The 20,025-nt window shown below is 38.5% G+C and overlaps 1 protein-coding gene across 1 annotated transcript in view; it reads left to right on the top strand.

Moving 5' to 3' along the window:
- The window catches only part of GABBR2 (gamma-aminobutyric acid type B receptor subunit 2), a 426,007-nt gene that overhangs the window by 264,274 nt on the left and 141,708 nt on the right, over positions 1-20,025 (top strand). The window contains 5 exon segments of the mRNA XM_032220456.1: positions 1,760-1,840; positions 4,939-5,089; positions 10,715-10,758; positions 10,761-10,847; positions 16,659-16,696. Coding sequence (XP_032076347.1) covers positions 1,760-1,840; positions 4,939-5,089; positions 10,715-10,758; positions 10,761-10,847; positions 16,659-16,696 — 401 coding nt within the window.

Here is a 20,025-nt window from a genome sequence, read left to right as displayed (position 1 = left end):
CTGATTAGCTGACATGGGGATGGTTGATTGTTTTATGGATTTTTTTTAATGCTGTGTATTTGTTGTATTTGTTTTATAGGGTTATATTGTAAACTTCAAGGAACTTTTTTAAAAGCTTGGCAATACACAAAAAATAGTAAAAAAAAAACATTGTTAGATAAGGGTAAAGGATAATCCTTGTGGAAGGAGTTTCTTCTCAAACTTATTAATTGGTAAGGAAGTGCAAGCTAGCTCCAGCCATTCCCACAGTGCCTATAATCAGGATGATTTTATACTGTTGTGCAATTAGCTCTAAGGGTCACAGTAATTATGCTGTTGACCATAGAGAAGTGTTAGGGTGTTTTGAGAATTTCTGCATTGTTTTCTTGGTGCTGTTTTTCAGCATATTTTATTGTTGGGATTCCTCAGTAGTACTCTTACAACATTCATATTTCCATTACTGTAAATCCCCCCCCCCCAGGTAGCTTGCACATCCCAACCTGAAAAAGCCTAATAGAAGCTAATAATTTATTATATTTTTTAGGATTCAGTGAAAACCTGTGAAGCTGTAGTTGTCTGTAAAATATTTCAAAGTATTGTAAAGTCAAAACAAAGTATTCCTCTCTCAATGGAAATGCTCTGATACAGTTCAATCCTCACCAGGAGTATTCTCACCTCCAAATGGGGCTGTTCTGAGGTCAAAACACTTCCAATAAGGTTAAAACAGTTTGAAGCATTTTCCACACCTGTTTTACAGATCCCTGGAGATATAGTTGTCCAGTGAAAGACTAGATATTCACACGCGTTCTTTGGTTATCACATAACTAAAGAAATTCCAAAACTTTGTATCCTGTCCATCACCAAGAGATGAAATATTCTCAAATCTTGAAATACCAGAACCAATAAAAACATTCAGAAAAAAACTTAACAGCACTACAGAGATCCAAGTTTTTATTTTTATTTTATTTATTTGTTAATTTAGATCCTTTTGTTTCAATCAAGAGCTCAAGGTAGTATATATAGTATTATTTCATCGTTGGATCGAGAGAATGACTGCCTAAAGTATCTCAGTGAGTTTCCATACCTAAGAACAGTGGTTCCCAAACTTGGCTAAGACTTGTGGACTTCAACTCCCAGAATTCTCCAGCTAGCTCTTCTGGCTGGAGAATTCTGGGAGTTGAAGTTCACAAGTCTTAAAGTTGCCAAGTTTGGGAACCACTGCCTAAGAACAAAAATATCCCTAATTATCCAGTATTTTAACCAGTTCTTTACACCAGCAATCCAGAAGTTCATTTTGTTCTTGTACCTGTACTACCTGGCCATTTTAGATGTCTTTTCCTTCAATTTTTCAGTTAGCTCGAATGCCTCATTTGGAGAAATGGAATGGTTCTCAAAGCTGCTATTTGAAGTTCTGGACTTAGCGTGATTACATACGAGTATTCGTTTGAACTCTCTATTTTTCAGATGTTCTCCAATCCATATCTCTAAAAATAACAGCCTACAAAATGTATTCATTCATAGTTACAGTAATTTTAGAACATTTCGGGAACAACTTAAGCTCTGTAATTTTTATTATAGTGACTCTACAATGTGGTTCTGTGTGATGCATACGGTTTCCTAAAATCCAAGTTTTAGCCAGCTTCTCTGAATCATTTCATATGCTACCTTTTTCTGTAAGCATAGCAATAACAGGGGAGGTAAAATGGGAAATATAATAGCTGTTAGAAATGAATAAAATATGAACTGACAGAAATATTTCCAATTGTTTGTTTCTCTGCAGACAAAAAGGAAGTAAAGGTGGGAGAATATAATGCTATACTTGATTCACTGGAAATCATCAACAATTCCATCAAATTCCATGGTAAGGCAGGATTATAGAAAGGGCACACGATTGGTGTATTTCTGTGTAAGGCTTAGATAATATGCAATGTAAGACAAATAGAGCTGTTTCAATAGTATTTGTGCGAAAAGTCCAATGATTGCCTTAAGAAATCTAGAGTGATTAAGAGATCAAGTTAAATGTTTATTGACATTAACTTTCTTAGGTTCCACCACAAAACCACGCTCAACTAAACCGCGCCCGACTAAACCACGTCGCTGACATCATCAACAGGGCAACAACAGCGCGGAGACAGAAGCACGCTGTAAACCCTAAACCTAAAATTAACCCCTAAACCTAAACCTAACCCTTAACCTAACCCTAAACCTAAACCTAAACCTAACCCTTAACCTAACCCTAAACCTAATCCTAACCCTTAACCTAACCCTAACCCTAACCCTAACCCTAACCCTAACCCTTAACCTAACTCTAAACCTAACCCTAACCCTAACCCTAACCCTAACCCTAACCCTTAACCTAACCCTAAACCTAACCCTAACCCTTAACCTAACCCTAAACCTAACCCTAAACCTAACCCTTACCCTAAGTTGAATCGGCTTGCTTTCAAAGCGCTATTTAAAGCACCCTTCTTTCTCCGTGCTGGCTGTTGTCGCCCTGTTGATGACGTCAGCGACGCGGTTTAATCGGGCGTGGTTTAGTCGGGCGCGGTTTTGACGGGTCACGACTTTCTTATACTACCTTTACTTGGTGATATGGTTAAATAGGAACTGAGCAATAATGTGTCTTTTCTGCCAATTGCTAAGAGTCATCACTGACACTGATCCTGCCAATCAACATATGAAAAAGTAGATTAAGAACAATTATTTCCTCTATTAACAATTCAGTTCCTTCCCAGAAGTTTAAAGAGATTTTTGTTCATATCCGGGATGTAATAGTTTATTGCTATGAAGAGGTGTAATTTTCAGAATTTAAGAAGGAAAGAGAAATTCCCTTTGGGTAGGAAGCAAACATTTTTCTAAAACTCTCTTAATATTTTTCAGGTGACTTTTAAATCTTCCAAGTCAAGATTTCTCTCTTATATGGGAGATTTTGATAAAAACCAGAACCCAAAAATGATAATTCTAGTAATTCATATTAACATTATTTTAAACTTTATGCTTTTAAGCTTTATTCTCCATTCCAGCAAAAAAGAAAAAAGAGCAATTGTTTTTTTAAAAAACACTGACAGAAAAATGTGACTATTGATTTACAGGTTACATATGCTTTTTCGGTAATAATGCATGGCAGAATGGCTGAAATCCTGTGAGACATCCAAGTCTTATTTCACTTATCAAGGTGAATCCACTGGCTCTTATGAGATACAAATATCTTATAAGATTTCATGTAATGACATAAACCCATTACTTCGTTAATGAAGATAGACTCAAGATTCAGAAGGAATTGATAGACTTGAGTATTGGGTCCTAGCCAACAAGATGCAATTCAGTGGTGAGATAAATAAGGTCTTGCATTTAGGCAGGAAGAAACAAATGCACAGGTGCAGAATAGACGGTACCTCGCTCAATGGTAGTACCTGTGAGAAGGATCTAGATGTCCTTCTGGATCACCACTTAAGTATGAGCCAAGAGTGTGCCGCAGCTGCCAAAAAAGCCAATCCAGTCCTAGGCTGCATTAACAGAGGGATAGTATAAAGATTACAAGAAGTGATAGTACCTCTCTATACTGCACTGGAGAGGCCACACTTGAAATACTACAACTAGTTCTTATTACCATAATGCTGAGGCCCTAGATAGAGTTCAGAGAACAGGAACAAAAATGTTAAGGAGTCTGGAGGCTAAACCATATAGTGAATGGTTAAAGTAACATGGTATGTTTAGCCCAGTGGTGGGTTTCAAAATTTTTTGGAACCTCTTCTGTAAGTGTGGCCTGCTTTCCGGGCCCACTGGTGGAATCTCTTCTAACCAGTTCGGTAGATTTGACGAACTGGTTCTACCAAACTGGTGCGAACCGGTAGGAACCCACCTCTGGTTTAGCCTAACAAAGAGAAGGCTTAGGGGCAGTGCTGGGTTTCAAAAATTGTTCGAACCTACTCTGTGGGTGTGGCCTCCTTTGTGGGAGTGGCTTGCCGCCCATGTGACTCAATGGGAGTGGCTTGCCGCCCATGTGACCGGATATGAAGATGCCGACGACACTTGTCAGAACCACCTTAAATTACCTCACACACAGCACTGGCATGCATAAGAATATGATGTAAACTTGTTTTTTAAAAGGCATCTTTGGTTTGCGTTAAAACAACTTCAACACACGGAATGTTTTGATTGCACCACAAATGCAGTAGTCATCCTTACCTTTCACAGAGGCACTGAGTTTTATAAATATGAGCAAGATAGTGTAGAATAATCATATCCAAGGACCAGTGATGGGTTTCAAAAAATTTTGGAATCTCTTCTGTAGGTGTGGCCTGCTTTCTGGGTCCACTGGTGGAACCTCTTCTAATCAGTTCGGTAGATTTGACGAACCGGTTCTACCGAATAGGTGCGAACTGGTAGGAACCCACCTCTGCTTAGGGGTGACATGATAGCCATATTGCAACACTTGGTTGTCATTGGGAAGATGGGGCCAGTTTGTTCTCCAAAGCACTTGAGGGCAGGACAAGAAGTAATGGGTGGAAGCTCGTCAGAGGGAGATCCAACCTGGAAATGAGGAGAAATTTCCTGACAGTGAAAACAATGGAACAGCTTGCCTCCTAGAGTTGCGGGCGCTCCATTGCTGGAGGTTTTCAAGAAAAGATTAGATAACCATTTGTCTGGGATGGAATAAAAACTCTTGTCTGGGGCAGGGGGATTACCTAGAAGGGTTGGATTCCAACCTTCCAACCCTATGATTCTATGAGACCGGTGTATCATCATTCAAGTTCTCCCAAGTTTAGCCAGTGCCTAAAAAGTTTCAAGATTCAGTTTCAAGAATGCACCGCTCATTGGAGCACAAGATACTGGACTTCTGCAATTTACCTCTAACTTATCATTTCCTAAGAGAGAGATACGTTGAAAATAAGGTTCAATATACAAAACTGGGATAGCCAGTTATACTTATTCACTTTTTTTTTCTTTTCACTGTAGGGAAAGAACCTCCAAAGGATAGAACAATTATCCAAAAGCAACTTCGTAAGATTTCTCTGCCTCTCTACAGTATTCTTTCAGCACTTACTATCTTGGGAATGATCATGGCCAGTGCATTTTTGTTCTTTAACATCAAAAACAGAAATCAGAAGTAAGTTGTACATTTTGGATCAGGTATGGAAAATGTTAAGGCTATACTGCTTTGTGCACAGGTCTGTCTGGGATGGTCCCACCTAATTTTCCATTTCTCCACATCCAGTTTATTGCAATACTGTAATATTATATATTTCTCTGGAGAGGAGTTTGCTCTTACTGAACTCAAGAGGAGTATTGAGTAACATATCTTGTATGCATCTGATTTCAGTGGCTCAAACAAATGAATTTTCCTCCATTGGAACCTATGTTTCAATACTACTTTATTTTGGCTATATTTTTTAAAAAAAATTAATTACTGGTCCTTTAAAGTATTGATATATGGAAATAACCTTGGGAAACGGGAAGAGATGCTGTTAGAAAATAGTCAGATATGGGAGGACATAACCTGCAGCTATATAATGGAAAGAGAAAGAGGATCACAAGGGACACTTGCCCCCAGCAAGTTCTCAGGCTGTAAAGGAGATGGCAGGAGATTTGTAGTTTCAGACCTACAAGATTATTAAGAGCCGAGGTGGCGCAGTGGTTAGGGTGCAGTACTGCAGGCCACTTTAGCTGACTGTGATCTGCAGTTCAGCGGTTCAAATCTCACCGGCTCAAGGTCGACTCAGCCTTCCATCCTTCCGAGGTGGGTGAAATGAGGACCCGGACTGTGGGGGGCGATATGCTGACTCTGTAAACCGCTTAGAGAGGGCTGAAAGCCCTATGAAGCGGTATATGTCTAACTGCTATTGCTAAAATACCAGTGCCGACAGTAATACACAACAGCAAATTGAGTTGCTGACTCAATTTGCTAAAAAATTTGTAAACCGCTTAGAGAGGGCTGCAAGCCCTATGAAGCGGTATATAAGTCTAATAAATAAATAAATAAATAAGATTATGTTAACATAGCCTTATAAAAAAAATAGAATTAATTCATTGGGTTATGTTTCCTGTCTTGCCTACCTGGGAAAGTTGACACATATCTTTATGTTGAAACATTTTATTAAAGCTTTTCATTCTGTTTGATCAAAATTAGTGTTTTCCACTGTGTATTGTTAGCATAATCCCCAGCTAATTAAACCACTATGTAATATAACAAGTTGTTTAGTATAAGAGATCAAAGATATTTAACCATAATAATGCTGATTTGAACTTAATTATAAAGCAAGTAGATAGATTTCTATATTTCTGAAATTCTGTACAAAAGTCTACTGTAGTGATTAACTTTCCAAGAGTTAATTCTTGACCTGTTTCTAGACAGAGCAACTTCTATATTCTGTACAGTTAAATAATCCATCTATCTCTTATAGCTGACATAAGGATAATTTTAAAAGACATTTGAAGCTTTGATTTTTGTTTAAAAAATACATGCCAATTTATTTTAACCAATATACCGTTTTAGCATTTTAAATGTTATCTCAGCATGCATCCATAATAAGTGTAGCTGGTATTTTAAAAACAGCTATTTACTAGAGGGGACAATTATAATCCTATTATCTTAAAGAAGGCAAAAGTGCTAAGCCAGATGCTGTAAGAATCTGTATTTACAGCCATTGATAACATGAGAAGCAAGACATCATTCAGTCTAAATTCCTGCCTTCTGCTTTTGCAATTTCCAAATGTGTGTGAAATGCAGAACCATACCTGGAGACAGAATTAATGTGGATGAAAGCATGGATTTGCTTCTTCCTTAATCTTTGGATAAAAGTTGTCTTTGTACTATCAGCATGGCCTTTTAGAAGATAAATTCTAAAAGATAAAAACAAATCTATGTGGGAGAAAATCTCTCTTTTTTTTAAATCAAAAGGCCAATTAGAAATTATAGCTGGCCTTCAAATTTACAAAAAGATAGGAATTCAATTTCCAGTCATGCAATCATTTATATGCAGGGTTGGGCTAATAACTACTTTAATAACCTTTCTTTCTTATACCATAGTGCTGAAATACCAGAAGGCTTTATGCTTCTTCGGTTTAAAAATCTTCCCTTATTCCCAATGATGGAGTGTTATTAAGCTATCAGAATATACAATTGAAATAACAATTCTACCTTGTGAGAATACACATAAATATATGCATATACATTCTTATACCTGATGTATAATATATGCATGCACACACACAAACATATATATATTATATGCCACTCAGAGTCATGTTCTGTGCGATCGGTGACTGTTGTGACCCAGCAGGAGCCGTTGGAGCTGCCACCAGACTCCGACAGCGAGGGGCCCTATGAGTCGGCTCTGGAGGATGTGGAGGACCCTGGACAGGGTTCTGACTCCGAGCCGGGTGCACAGAGGCTGGTTGGCCACCAGGAGGCGCCTGAGCCTTGGACCAGTGGGGAGGAGACAAGGGAGTGTGATCCTGACATCATGCATTGGAGCAGTGAGGAGGAGACAAGGGAGTTGGTCCTGGATGCCCAGCAACAGAGAGCTAATACACTCAGAGCCAAAGATAAGTTATGGCTCCAATGGTTCCTGCTGGGCCACAACAGGGATGGGTGCAACTGGCACACAATACAAAACTGTGCAAAGGCTTTTCTACCCACCACTGCCGCCTGTTCTTTGAATAGGAGTTGGGAGTCTAGGATGGCCCCCAGATTGCACACTAGGTCTGTTTGATGCAGTGCAACTGCATCCATTACCAAATATGGCATAGTCTCTAATTCAGAGGGTCCCAAACCCAGACCTATTCGGTCTTCCCAGAGATTAGTCTGTTGATCCCCATCCTGACCTTAATAGCCTCCAAGCCTAGAAGAGAACATTAGCAGCACTGCTTAATTGATCAAGCATACAAATAATTACATATAATTAGCATACTGATTATACCACATTCTATAGTGGTGGATTATTTCACATAAATTTCATGTAAATATTGAAGAGGAGAGGAGAAAGTACCAAAGCCTGCAGAACCCCACAAAGAAGGACAGGAACTCTCTTTCCCAAACACTACCAACTGATATCAACTCTGGAGAAAGGGGGATAATAAGCACAATATGAGAGACCACCTCCTGCCGATTACCTCTCTCAGACCAATTAGATCGCACAGGTTAGGTCTCCTCCGGATTCCATCTGCCAAACAATGTCGGCTGGCGACTCCCCGGGGGAGAGCCTTCTCTGTTGCAGCTCCAGCCCTCTGGAACGAGCTCCCTGTTGAGATCCAGACCCTTACTACCCTCCCGGCCTTCCGCAAAGCCACCAAGTCCTGGCTGTTCCAGCAGGCTGGGGGAGCTGAGAAGCATCTACCTCCATGGAAATTGTGAATGTTGGTTTTTGTTTTTAATATGTTGTCTTTGTCTCGTTTTCCCCCCTTTCCCTTGTCTTTTGTGAGCCACCCGGAGTCCTCTGGGAGTGGGCGGCATACAAGATAATAAAATAATAATAAATAAATAATAAATAAATAATAAATAAATAATAAAATAAATAATAAAATAAAATAAAATAACATAAAATAAATATACTTCTGCCCACCCCCAAGTCTTGGATCTGCTCCAGAAGTATACCATGGTCAATAGGATTGAAGAGGTTAAGAGGAAGTCAAAAGAACAAGATGGGTGTACAACCTCCATCTGACTCCACCCAACTAAAAGTGTGTAACTAATGCCATTTCCATCCTACACTCAGGCCTAGGTCCTAAGTCCTGAGTAAAGTGGTCCAGATAATACATCATTCAGAATTCTCTAAAACTGCTGTGTGACCATCTTTTCCACTATCTTTCTCCAAAAGGAGAGGTTAGATATTGTGTGAAAATTAGTCCCTATGATGAGATTGAGCAAATGTTTCTTGAGTAGGGGATGAACCACTGCTTCCTTAAGAAGTGAAGGGGACAATGTTTCATTCAACGTTCACCATTGCCAGAACTCACCCACATGAATGGGCAGCTTTAGTTAGCCAGGAACGGCCATAGGCTTAAGGAGCAGGTGACTGAGCTCACGATCCACTTCCTCTGGACCGACTGGTGGAAACCAATATCAGATAACAGCACAAGAATCTACCCTTGGCGTCTCCCTAAGACTGCAGTAAACCCAGCATCCAACTGAGGAGCGATGTGAGCAATTTTGTTCAATGGGTGCTGAGCAAATTCTTCCGCACAGCCTCAGAGTCTCTGAGCCACCTCTACCCAAGAAGGCCTGTGTCATCCAAAACAAAGTTATGGGGCAGCTACCTATGGATGCAGTAAAGGCAGAGAAGTACCGCAGCTTCACCACCCTTACTCAAGGTAGACTTTAATAGTAGCTCTAGCCCAGTTTGATCACATTTGTCCCTTGCCAAGCACCAAGAGCTCTAGGTGTCTCTTCTCTCATTTCATCTCCCTCAATTCTTCAGTGAATCACCAGATCTTCACATGGATTATGTAGCAGACCAGGAACAACCCCCAGTTCCTTCATCATCAACTCATGATGGTCCATCAGTCTCCAAATGGAGACTGATATAACAAATCTTGCTTCCCTACAGTGGATAGTAGCAACAAAGAATCTTGTAGTAATCAGGGCATGATGTTCCCATGACAAAGGAGATATGAAATATAGCATACATTATATATCTTATCAGAACAAAGTTATGGTATTTCCAGCAACATAGCAAAGTTTTGTATCAATGCATGGCTCACAAAAGTGAGTTGTGGTCTGCTGGTTAGTGTCCAGTTTTGGCAATTGATTCTGTCCTTTTTCTATAAATTTTTTGATAACACTGTGTTCTGTCCCCCCTTCTTCGCTCGTTAACAGACGACAGTCAGACAGACTTAAAAGGAAATAACTTTATCAGTCTCGGCTCACGCTGCCTGCGAACCCAAAATAAACCTAGATAAAGTCTCTTTCAAACAAGGGTTACGCAGCAGAATGCAGAAACAAAACTCTTACAGCACCAAGTTTTCAAGAAGCAAAATCACTTATCCAAGTGTCTCACAAACTCAAACAGGAACGAACTGAATTCTCCATACACGAACGACGACCCACGAACAACGATGAACGTTGACTTCTGCAACCAGGGCGTGGCACCATCAGTCCTTTATCTCCAGAAGACCACACTAACAAGCCCAGCTGCATTGTTATTCCTGCATCCCGACTCAACTCACAGCAAACTTCTGCTGAGTCACAACAACACTGTATACTCTTCTCCTGATGTAACAGTTAAATATATATTTTATTGAGACTGATAAAGGCTGAAGCTTTTGAAGAACCAAAAGTTACCTTAGAAAAATGGGATATTATACTTTTTTTCCTGTGGGTTTTCAAGCTTTTTCACAGAACAGGAAACAATATTTTCTTATTCTAACTTATTCATGTGTTTATTTATCAAATTTATACATTACACATGTCACTATTGAGTGGGTCTAAACAGCTTTAATAAATTTAAAGGAATTTAAATTATTTTAAAATTATTTATTAAAGTTGTTTTTTTGAATAATTCTAATGATGAAGTTAGATATATGTAGTGATATGCCTTATGTTCTGAAGTTGTTGTTGGTTATTGGAGGGTTTTGGCTCCTAATGTTGTTTCCTCTGTTAATATTTTGGTTTTTGAAGGAAATATTTCTAGAACAAGACTTGCAGTCTTAAGATATTAAAAAGAACTAGATTGAATATGATCTACAAAAATCACATTGGATTGATTCATAGCAATTGTCTTTTCTTCTCCCAAAGGTTAATAAAGATGTCCAGTCCTTACATGAACAATCTCATCATTCTTGGGGAATGCTGTCCTATGCCTCTATATTCCTTTTCGGCCTTGATGGATCTTTTGTTTCTGAGAAAACTTTTGAGACTCTTTGGTACTGTAAGTAATCCTGAGCCATTTTATGTAAAATTCGTATTTCTATAATTTTTTTTCTATACCTTCTTTGCAAATACTTATGCATTTCAACTTTGAAACATTGCAATTTTGATTAAGACATCCAAATAGTTGGAAACGTTACAGAGGACTTTCAGAAACAAATATATTTTACACTGTTTAAATGTTAAGTGCAACGTTAATAAAAGAAGGTGGAAGCCAAAGGCGGGTTCCTACCAGTTCACACCAGTTCGATAGAACCGGTTCGTCAAATCTACCGAACCGGTTAGAAGAGGTTCCACCAGTGGACCCGGAAAGCAGGCCACACCTATAGAAGAGGTTCCAAAAATTTTTGAAACCCACCACTGGGACACACACACACACACACACACACACACACACACACACACACTCACACAGAGAGAAAGAGAAAGAGAAAGAAAGGAAGAAAGGAAGAAAGAAAAAAGAAAAAAGAAAATAAAAAAAAGAAAAAAAGAAAAAAGAAAAAAGAAAAAAGAAAGAAAAAGTGTGAGAGAGAGATGAAAGAAAAAAAAGGGAAAAAGGGACAGAGAGACAAAAGGAAGGAGAGAGAGAGAACACATGGCCGGCAAGCCACTCCCACCAGGTCACATGACCGGCAAACCACTCCCACAAAGGAGGCCACAGAGTAGGTTCGGAAAAAAATTTGTAACCCACCACTGGTGGAAGCATATCTGTATCACACTGATTTCATGATCTCAGACTGGCCACTAGTTTCCTCTAATGCTATGTGCAAAAATCAGGGTGATGCCAAAATAAGAGCACATCAGAGGAGGGTTGCTGCCAATCAGCCCGGATCAGGTGAACTGGTAGTAGCGGCAGCGGGAGGCTCCGCCTACCCACCCAGACGCTTCTGCGGGAGTTCACCCAAACCAATAGTAAAAAAATTAGCAACCCACTCCTGGAGCACATGCACAGTGACATCATCACAAAAATGCCATGTATATTCTAATGCCTTTCCTAAAGTTGTACAATACAAAAAGACCATACAAACTGAGATCAAAAAGAAAGAAGAGAATAAGAAGAAAAGAAATACAAAATGCACCGGGAAAATAAGAAAAGAGAAGAAATAATAAAATAATATTTAAAGAAATAACTACTGATCTTCCTTGCAACAATTACCAACAGATTAATATTCCCCACCTCTTATGAGATTAAAAACGTAATTCACTTCTTCACATAGTTCCCCCATTCATTTGTAAATCCAAAAACACTGTCTTTTCTATCCAGGTGTTAGCAAGAAGTCTCTAAAAGGTGTCTGGACTTCTATTGAAATAGTTTTCATTTTAATCCTGATCAATAAGTCAATATTATATTCCTTTCTTTTCCTTCTGCCAATTTTTAATCTTAATTAGTCAAGCTGCTGTCATGGGATTGAATCTCCATTCAATTTTTCTTTCTCAAAAATTCTTCAAGGCTTCAGAAACTTTTTTTTTTGTAAATCCAACAATATTGTAAATCCAACCTCCAGATCATATTAAATCTCGTGGTTTATCATTTGTAATTCCACTTTGATTATCACCTCTGCTTTATAATCCAGATTCTTTATTTCTTTATTACATCTACATTACCTGGGATTTTTTTTCACTTCTTCATCCTGTCTTTCTATAAATTCTTCCATGTTGTCCTTTCACATCTTTCACTTCTTTAGACATTTCTTCAATAATGTATTTACAGTTCCAGAGATTATTATTGTCATCTTAATTATATATTTCTCTCTGCAGTTCTAAAAAAGAAAGTCTCAAATGACATATTTTTGTCTATCATTTTGTAAATTACACTTTTTTCTTTTTCCTCCTAGATCTTTAGTTCCCTCTAGTGTCATATTTTGTATTCCCAAGTTTCTTTGTTTCTATTTTCAACCTTTAGCCAATAACTTTTTCTTAATAGACTGAACAATTCACGTTGCCACAAAATATTGTTTGGTGTGCTCAGTTTTTCAAAAGTCATAGCAAATGTTCTAATATTCCAAATTTGTCTAGTTCTTTATCTCGATTTATATCTTTTCAAAAAAATTAAATTCTTATTAGCTTTTGTCATTTTATTTTTACAGTTCCTTAACTGTTAGTTAGCTTTTTTCCTTACCAGGTAACTTTTCAAATATTGTTTGGAAAATCTTTTAATTTTGAAATAATGTAAATCAAAAAGTGATTAGAAAGTGAAGTGGACAAACTCAGTATTCTCAAAGGCTCTACTGCGGTTGAGAGCTTGATAACTTCCCTTGTCTCCCTGACCTCAGACCAACAGGACAACTACTTTCTGAACAGGTTCGCCTGGTGCACCAATTGCGACCCTACCTGGATCGGGAGGCCCTTCAGACAGTCACTCACAGCCCTTGTGACCTCAAGACTGGATTATTGTAATGCGCTCTACATGGGCTGCCCTTGAAGAGTGTTCGAAGACTCCAATTAGTCCAGAATGCAGCCGCGCGAGCGATTGTGGGTGCACCAAGGTACACCCACGTTACACCTATCCTCCGCGAGCTGCACTGGCTACCTATCAGTCTCCGAATCCGCTCAAGGTGCTGGTCGCTACCTATAAAGCCCTACATGGCATCGGACCTGGGTACCTGAGAGACCGCCTCCTGCCGATTACCTCTCTCAGACCAATTAGATTGCACAGGTTGGGTCTCCTCCGGATTCCATCTGCCAGCCAATGTCAGCTGGCGACTCCCCGGGGAGGGCCTTCTCTGTTGCAGCTCCGGCCCTCTGGAACGAGCTCCCTGTTGAGATCCGGACCCTTACCTACCCTCCAGGCCTTCCGCAAAGCCACCAAGTCCTGGCTGTTCCAGCAGGCTGGGGGGAGCTGAGAAGCATCTACCTCCCACAGAAATTGTGAATGTTGGTTTGTTTTAATATGTTGTCTTTGTCCTCATTCCCCCCTTTCCCTTGTCTTTTGTGAGCCGCCCGGAGTCCTCCGGGAGTGGGCGGCATACAGACAAATAATAAATAAATAAATAAATAAGTTGAAGGGAGCAGCTATCTGAAGCTCAGGTGGGCAATTTCTTACCCTCTCTTATCCAGAGAGGTTCCATTGGACTGAATTTACCACTAATCCATCAGTCATCAGTTGTTGCATCATCAGCCACTCTTTTGGAGATATTTAGTTTATCATTTATTCACCCAGATTCCCCAACTCATTTTCCAATGTCTGATGCAAACATGTAGCCACAGAATTTTGTGTGATGATGTCATAATGGATGTCTTTGTCCTTTCCCTGGATGCTTTTGGACTTCTCTGTCAAACAGTTGCTTGCGTAGGAAGCTGTTGCCGGCACCCAATTCCAGATTTTCCTTTGTGACACTCCTTTCTTAAGTTATTTTCACTCTGGATTGTGTATTTAATCCTATCAAGACTTTCATCGAGCAATCTATAACATATGGGATTCATATTTCTCTGCTTTTTTTCTCCTGGTTTAAATCTATTAATTGGTTTTAATATTGTTGACTATTGTATTTGATGAAGTCTTGACTAACTGCATAATGTCTAAAGTGGTCTTAAAGAACTGTCAACCAATATATTCCTTTTGACTATCTTGCTAAGGCACTTTATTAATGTAATTTATTAAGCTTGAAAAAGAAGTATTAAGTTATTGTTTTGTAGGGATTTCTTATTAATTTTTTCGTATAGTCTAAAACAGGGGTAGTCAACCTTTTTATACCTACCGCCCACTTTTGTATCTCTGTTAGTAGTAAAATTTTCTAACCGCCCACCGGTTCATATTAATGATGATTTATTAAGTAGGGAAGTAACTTTACTTTATAAAATTTATAAAGCAGAGATATAGCAAACCCCTACCACCCATCATGAAAGCTGGAACGCCCACTAGTGGCGGTAGGGACCAGGTTGACTACCAGTGGTCTAAAAAGTCTATGATTGATAATCTTGCAAAATACAGATCTGAGGAAGGCTGCCTAAGCAATGTTTTTCTAAATAGCACTATAACAAAATATTTTTTTGGAAGGGAACACTAGATTAGAGTCGGCATTTAACCAGAGAACTGTTCTGGTCTAGGAGACAGTAGAAGAGGGCATAATAGAAAGGTTTGGAAATTGGAAAAGCTTTTCACAACAAATAAATATTTTCCTTGTGTTGTTCTACTAATATATATCTACTCTACGTTATTTGTGCCGTTGATATCTTTAAACAGTGTGGGAGAAATCTAATAATTGCAAAGTTAAATACAAAAAGTTAAATATTCAAATGCTAAAACAAAGAATTTAATCCTTTGAAAAGCCTTAATTATAAAGTACGGCAACAAATTATAGGGGAAACAGAAAATTCTACAGCTAGGAGGAGAAGATAGGAAGTTAAAAATAAAAAATATTTATACTGATTTTTTAAAAAACTGAAAATTACAACTTTTACCACTTTGACTGCATAGTTAGAATACTAAGAGATGGTTTTAGCCATGCATTATTTATTATTTCTCTCACTGTGGTTTTTAAGTTCTTAACTGTAATTCGCAGTGTTATGTTGGAGGTTTTTTGTGTATGTTCCTCTAATTTTATATATATATATATATATAATATATAGTATATATATATAGTATATATATATATATAGATATATATATATATATATATATATATGTTTTTTTATTTGTGCTGATAAATAAATAAAGGGAGACTAGTATAGATCTATTTCAAGCTATTTAGCTCTCATCAGCTAGCCATACCCTTACTGGGATTTGAACCTGGGCTATATGGCATACTAGGCACACTAGGCAGAGATCTTAGCCATTAGGCCACAGGCTCTTATCCGTTATCAGCGAAGCCAGGGTGAAAGGTACCTGGCTTCACTGATAACGGATAAGAGCCTGTGGCCTAATGCTAAGATCTCTGCCTAGTGGTGCCTAGTATGCCATATAGCCCAGATTCAAATCCCAGTAAGGGTATGGCTAGCTGATGAGAGCTAAATAGCTTGAAATAGATCTATACTAGTCTCCCTTTATTTATTTATCAGCACAAATAAAAAAAACATATATATAACAAAGGCAACAGTAAAAATGTTGGGTTTCTGTCGTGATGGACTCTTGTGATGAGCCGAAGGACAGATGATGGAAGCAGTTAGCTTCCTCCCATAACTGGGGCTTACCAGGGTTGTAAAAATCTAATAGATAGATAGATAGATAGATAGATAGATAGATAGATAGATAGATAGATAGATATATAGATAGATAGATAGATAGATAGATGTGTATGTGCATGTGCATGTGCATGTACATGTACATGTACATGTATATGTATATGTTATATTAAAAAAAACTTTCCAAGTTTGGGTAATACTTATTGAGAAATTCAATCATATAATGACTCTTTTTAGCAGAAATATTATTTATCGCTAAGTTATAGTGGGAATCTTATTTTCTTAGGGCCAAACCTATTTTATGCCACCTAACAAATGTTTGCAGTAAGAAAAGTTGATTGAGAGATTGATTTTATCATCTTGCCTTTTTGCTCAAGCAGAATATAAAAATAGAATAATTCTAAATAAAAATAATAATTAAATACATGGAGTCAATTACAATATTTTAATTGTAACACAGTTGAGGCACAAATCTGAATGATTTGTTTTGTCCAAATGGTTCAAGGAACAATTGCAAGTGACTCACACAATTGTGGAAACCTACCTGTGGAAACAATTAGACATAAATATGATCTCAGATTGCAGAATTCCTCTTTCAGAAATCTAACCCTATCGAAATTAATCCTCAAAATCAAATTTGGTTTTCCTACTCACCAATATCCCCCTGTGCCTTATCTGTATTTAATTTCAGTTCATTTACCATTACTCATCTTATTACTGAACTTGAGGGTAATTCAACAGCAGAAGGATGTAGTTTCGTTCAAAAATGAACAGTGTAGAAAATACATTGGGTCTGTATAACACAGCATAGGTCAACATCCAGGGAGTTACACCACCAATTGGACATGGTCAAACAGGAAGAACTGCTGTGTGCTCAAATGAGCAATCCAGGAGGATATTAAAGTAAGTTCTATCAGCAACAGAATTATTATTGCCACACCTTTATTCTGAGTTCCATTTCTCAGGGGAATAATTCCTTTGTTTATTAAGGATTTTCACCATCAGTTCTATATATACAGATCAGCCAGGATCTTGTCAGTATCATATACAGGTAACAGTGGAAAATATAGAATTGACATTCTGAAATATGGATTGAAAGTATTTTAGTCTCAGGAAAGAAGACAAAGAAGGCAAAGAAATTCATAATGGATATTCCAGTTCCAGAATGTGAAATGTAGAGTGGTAGAAATCATACTGGCTAGCTAGTTCGGGAAGGGAAACCTCTATTAACCACTGAAATGGTATGTCAACAATATCCTGGGTACCCAACCTCAACAATATATGGAATTAGCAGACTGTTAATGAAGTTTGCAATCATACACAGGTTCTATATTATGACAGCTATATTGCAGAAAGAATGGGACAAAGGAGAAACAGGAAAGCAATACCACAGTCTTTGGAAGAATCCCAAGATTTTCAATTATGTGTCAAAAGTATGCCAAGGAAGGACAAGACTGAAGGAGATCCAATTTCCTAACAAGAATATGTGAAAATGAACTTTGAAGATTTTAACTGGATTCAGAATTACAGCCTCAGAAGAATGATTACTGTATTATGATATGCAACTGTAGAAGTTCATTTGCATCCCAACAAATTATGCAGGAGATACGTATGGATATGATTTGCTGGGTTAATATGGAATCTTTCCCGGGAAATTGCTGATGAAATGTTTAATTTATTCTATTCTGTTGTAATAACTTCCGTTGTCTTAGGAATGTCAGTTAACCATTCATATGCACATTCATTACAAAAGGCCCATTGAACACAGTGGAATTTATTTTTTGGAAAAATATATGCATGGATTGTTCGTAAAATTAAACATGCCCCTTTGTCTTGTACTTGCTTTTTTTTCTATAGCATAATTGTGTGGCTTGGATATTATTTCCCATCAAGCTACATTATTTGATGCAAGACAAAATTTGGTTTGTTTCTGATAGTGTCAACATAGCAGACACTGTTTTAACCCTATTCTGTAACCCTGTACAGTGGGACCTCAAGTGCCGACCGTAACTTGTTCCAGGACTTCGGTCGGCACCTGATTTGGGTGTGATCAGAAGCAAGACCCATTAGATCGCACAGGGTCGGCCTCCTCCGGGTTCCGTCTACCAGCCAATGCCATCTGGCTACCACCTGGGGGAGGGCCTTCTCTGTAGCAGCTCTGGCCTTTGGAATGAACTCCCCGCGGAGATTCGGACCCTCACCTCTCTCCAGGCCTTCCGAAAAGCCATCAAAACCTGGCTGTGCTGGCAGGCCTGGGGTTGATGAGTTCCCCTCCCCTCTCGACTTGTATGGCTGTATGACTCTTGTGTATTTTAATTATGTGTATTGTGTTTGTATCCCCTTTTCCCCTTTTGAGTTGTTTGCCACCCTGAGTCCCTCCCGGAGAAGGGCGGCATACAAATAAACTAAATCTTAAAGACTGACTGCGTATGCATGCAGACACAAAAAGTGGCGTGGAAGGGAAAATCACCACAGCTGTGTTTATTCAGCACCCGAGGATGCGTTCATGACCTGAGTGAAACATTTAGCGGATTTTTTGGTCAGCACTCAAATTGTTCATGGTCTGAGCCATTCGGGGCTCCAGGTCCCACTGTATATTGATAAGCAATACAGTGGGACCTCGACTTCACTTATAATAGTTCATTTAGTAACTGTTCAAAGTTACAGCGGCCCTGAAAAATGTAACATTTTCCATAGTTCTGACTTTTCCAACATCCCTATAATCATGTGATCAAACAGTGGAAACTCTTTCATATTTATGACCATTGCTTGTCCCAAGATCATGTGATCATCTTTTGCGAACTTCTCACAAGCAAAGTCAATGGAGAAGCCAGATTCATTTAACAACTGATTACTAACTTATCAACTGCAATGATTCGCTTAACAACTGTGGCAAGAAAGATCATAAAAGGGGGCAAAACCCACTTAACAAATGTCTCACTTAACAACAGAAATTGTGGTCATACGTCGAGGACTACTTGTATTAAGAAATAAAAACATATGCTTTAATAGACGGTATGTTAGTGTTCCAAGTAGAATGTAGAATTAAATCAGAGTCCAAGGCAAATTGATCCTTAAAGTTCCAATTTAAAAGCAGACATCTTAGCACAATTCCCAATTTAATCCCAATTCTGGAAATGACATCAGAATTCCACCCAGTTAAAAGTTCATGATCTTGTCCCCACACCCCAATCCTCACATGGTCCAATCTTCTTCTTCCATGCTGGCGTCTCTACCCAACTGCTTCTGGTCAGGTGTAAAAGTGCGGAGACAAAGATGACCTTGGTCTTCTAGAAAAATGAAAACAATACATTCCACAATCCTACTCCTTTCTATTCCCCCCTCCCATCAACTATACTAATGAAACAGCATCATGAAATAAGAGAAAGTGTGGCAGGCCAAAATTCTAAAAGGAATGTAATTGTAGGCCTGACACTACTTCACATGGGCACAAAACTTCTAGATCAGTGTTTCTCAACCTTGGGGACTTGAAGTCCTGTGGACTTCAACTCCCAGAATTCCCCAGCCAGCTGTGCTGGGGAATTCTGGAGTTGAAGTCCACAGGACTTCAAGTCCCCAAGGTTGAGAAACACTGATCTAGATGTTTATATTGGGTTTGAGAAGCCATCCTCATCTAACGATTTACTTGATTAAGATGATGCTTTAAGTTGTATTCCTAATGTTTATCTCTGTTGCCTTGTGTTCTTTTGGAACAATAGATTTGCCTTTAATGACGTGTTCAGTGAAAGCAGAGCATAAAAACTGATGAAAAAATGCTAACGAAGCAGCTTTCTGCATAATTGCCAGCTGAGCAGTCTGTCCCACGCTCAAATACTTACACTTTTTCCTGTTCCTTTTCACTCTTATTGTCTAATGCACGAGCAGGCAACCTTTTGACAGCCAATTTTTAACGATGCATCTAAGGGCTGCAGTAAATGGATCTCTGACCTCTGCTGTCATCAGAATGGATGGCTATAGATTAATGTGTGGGTCCATCAAAGAATAGCTATTGTGTGGGTTATTTTTATATTTTGCATGTGAATCAAAGCATATACAAT

Source organism: Thamnophis elegans, chromosome 6 (assembly GCF_009769535.1).
Source record: "Thamnophis elegans isolate rThaEle1 chromosome 6, rThaEle1.pri, whole genome shotgun sequence".
NCBI classification, from domain to species: domain Eukaryota; kingdom Metazoa; phylum Chordata; class Lepidosauria; order Squamata; family Colubridae; genus Thamnophis; species Thamnophis elegans.
Note: the sequence above shows the minus strand (reverse complement) of the source record. Positions and strands in the feature narration are given on the sequence as shown.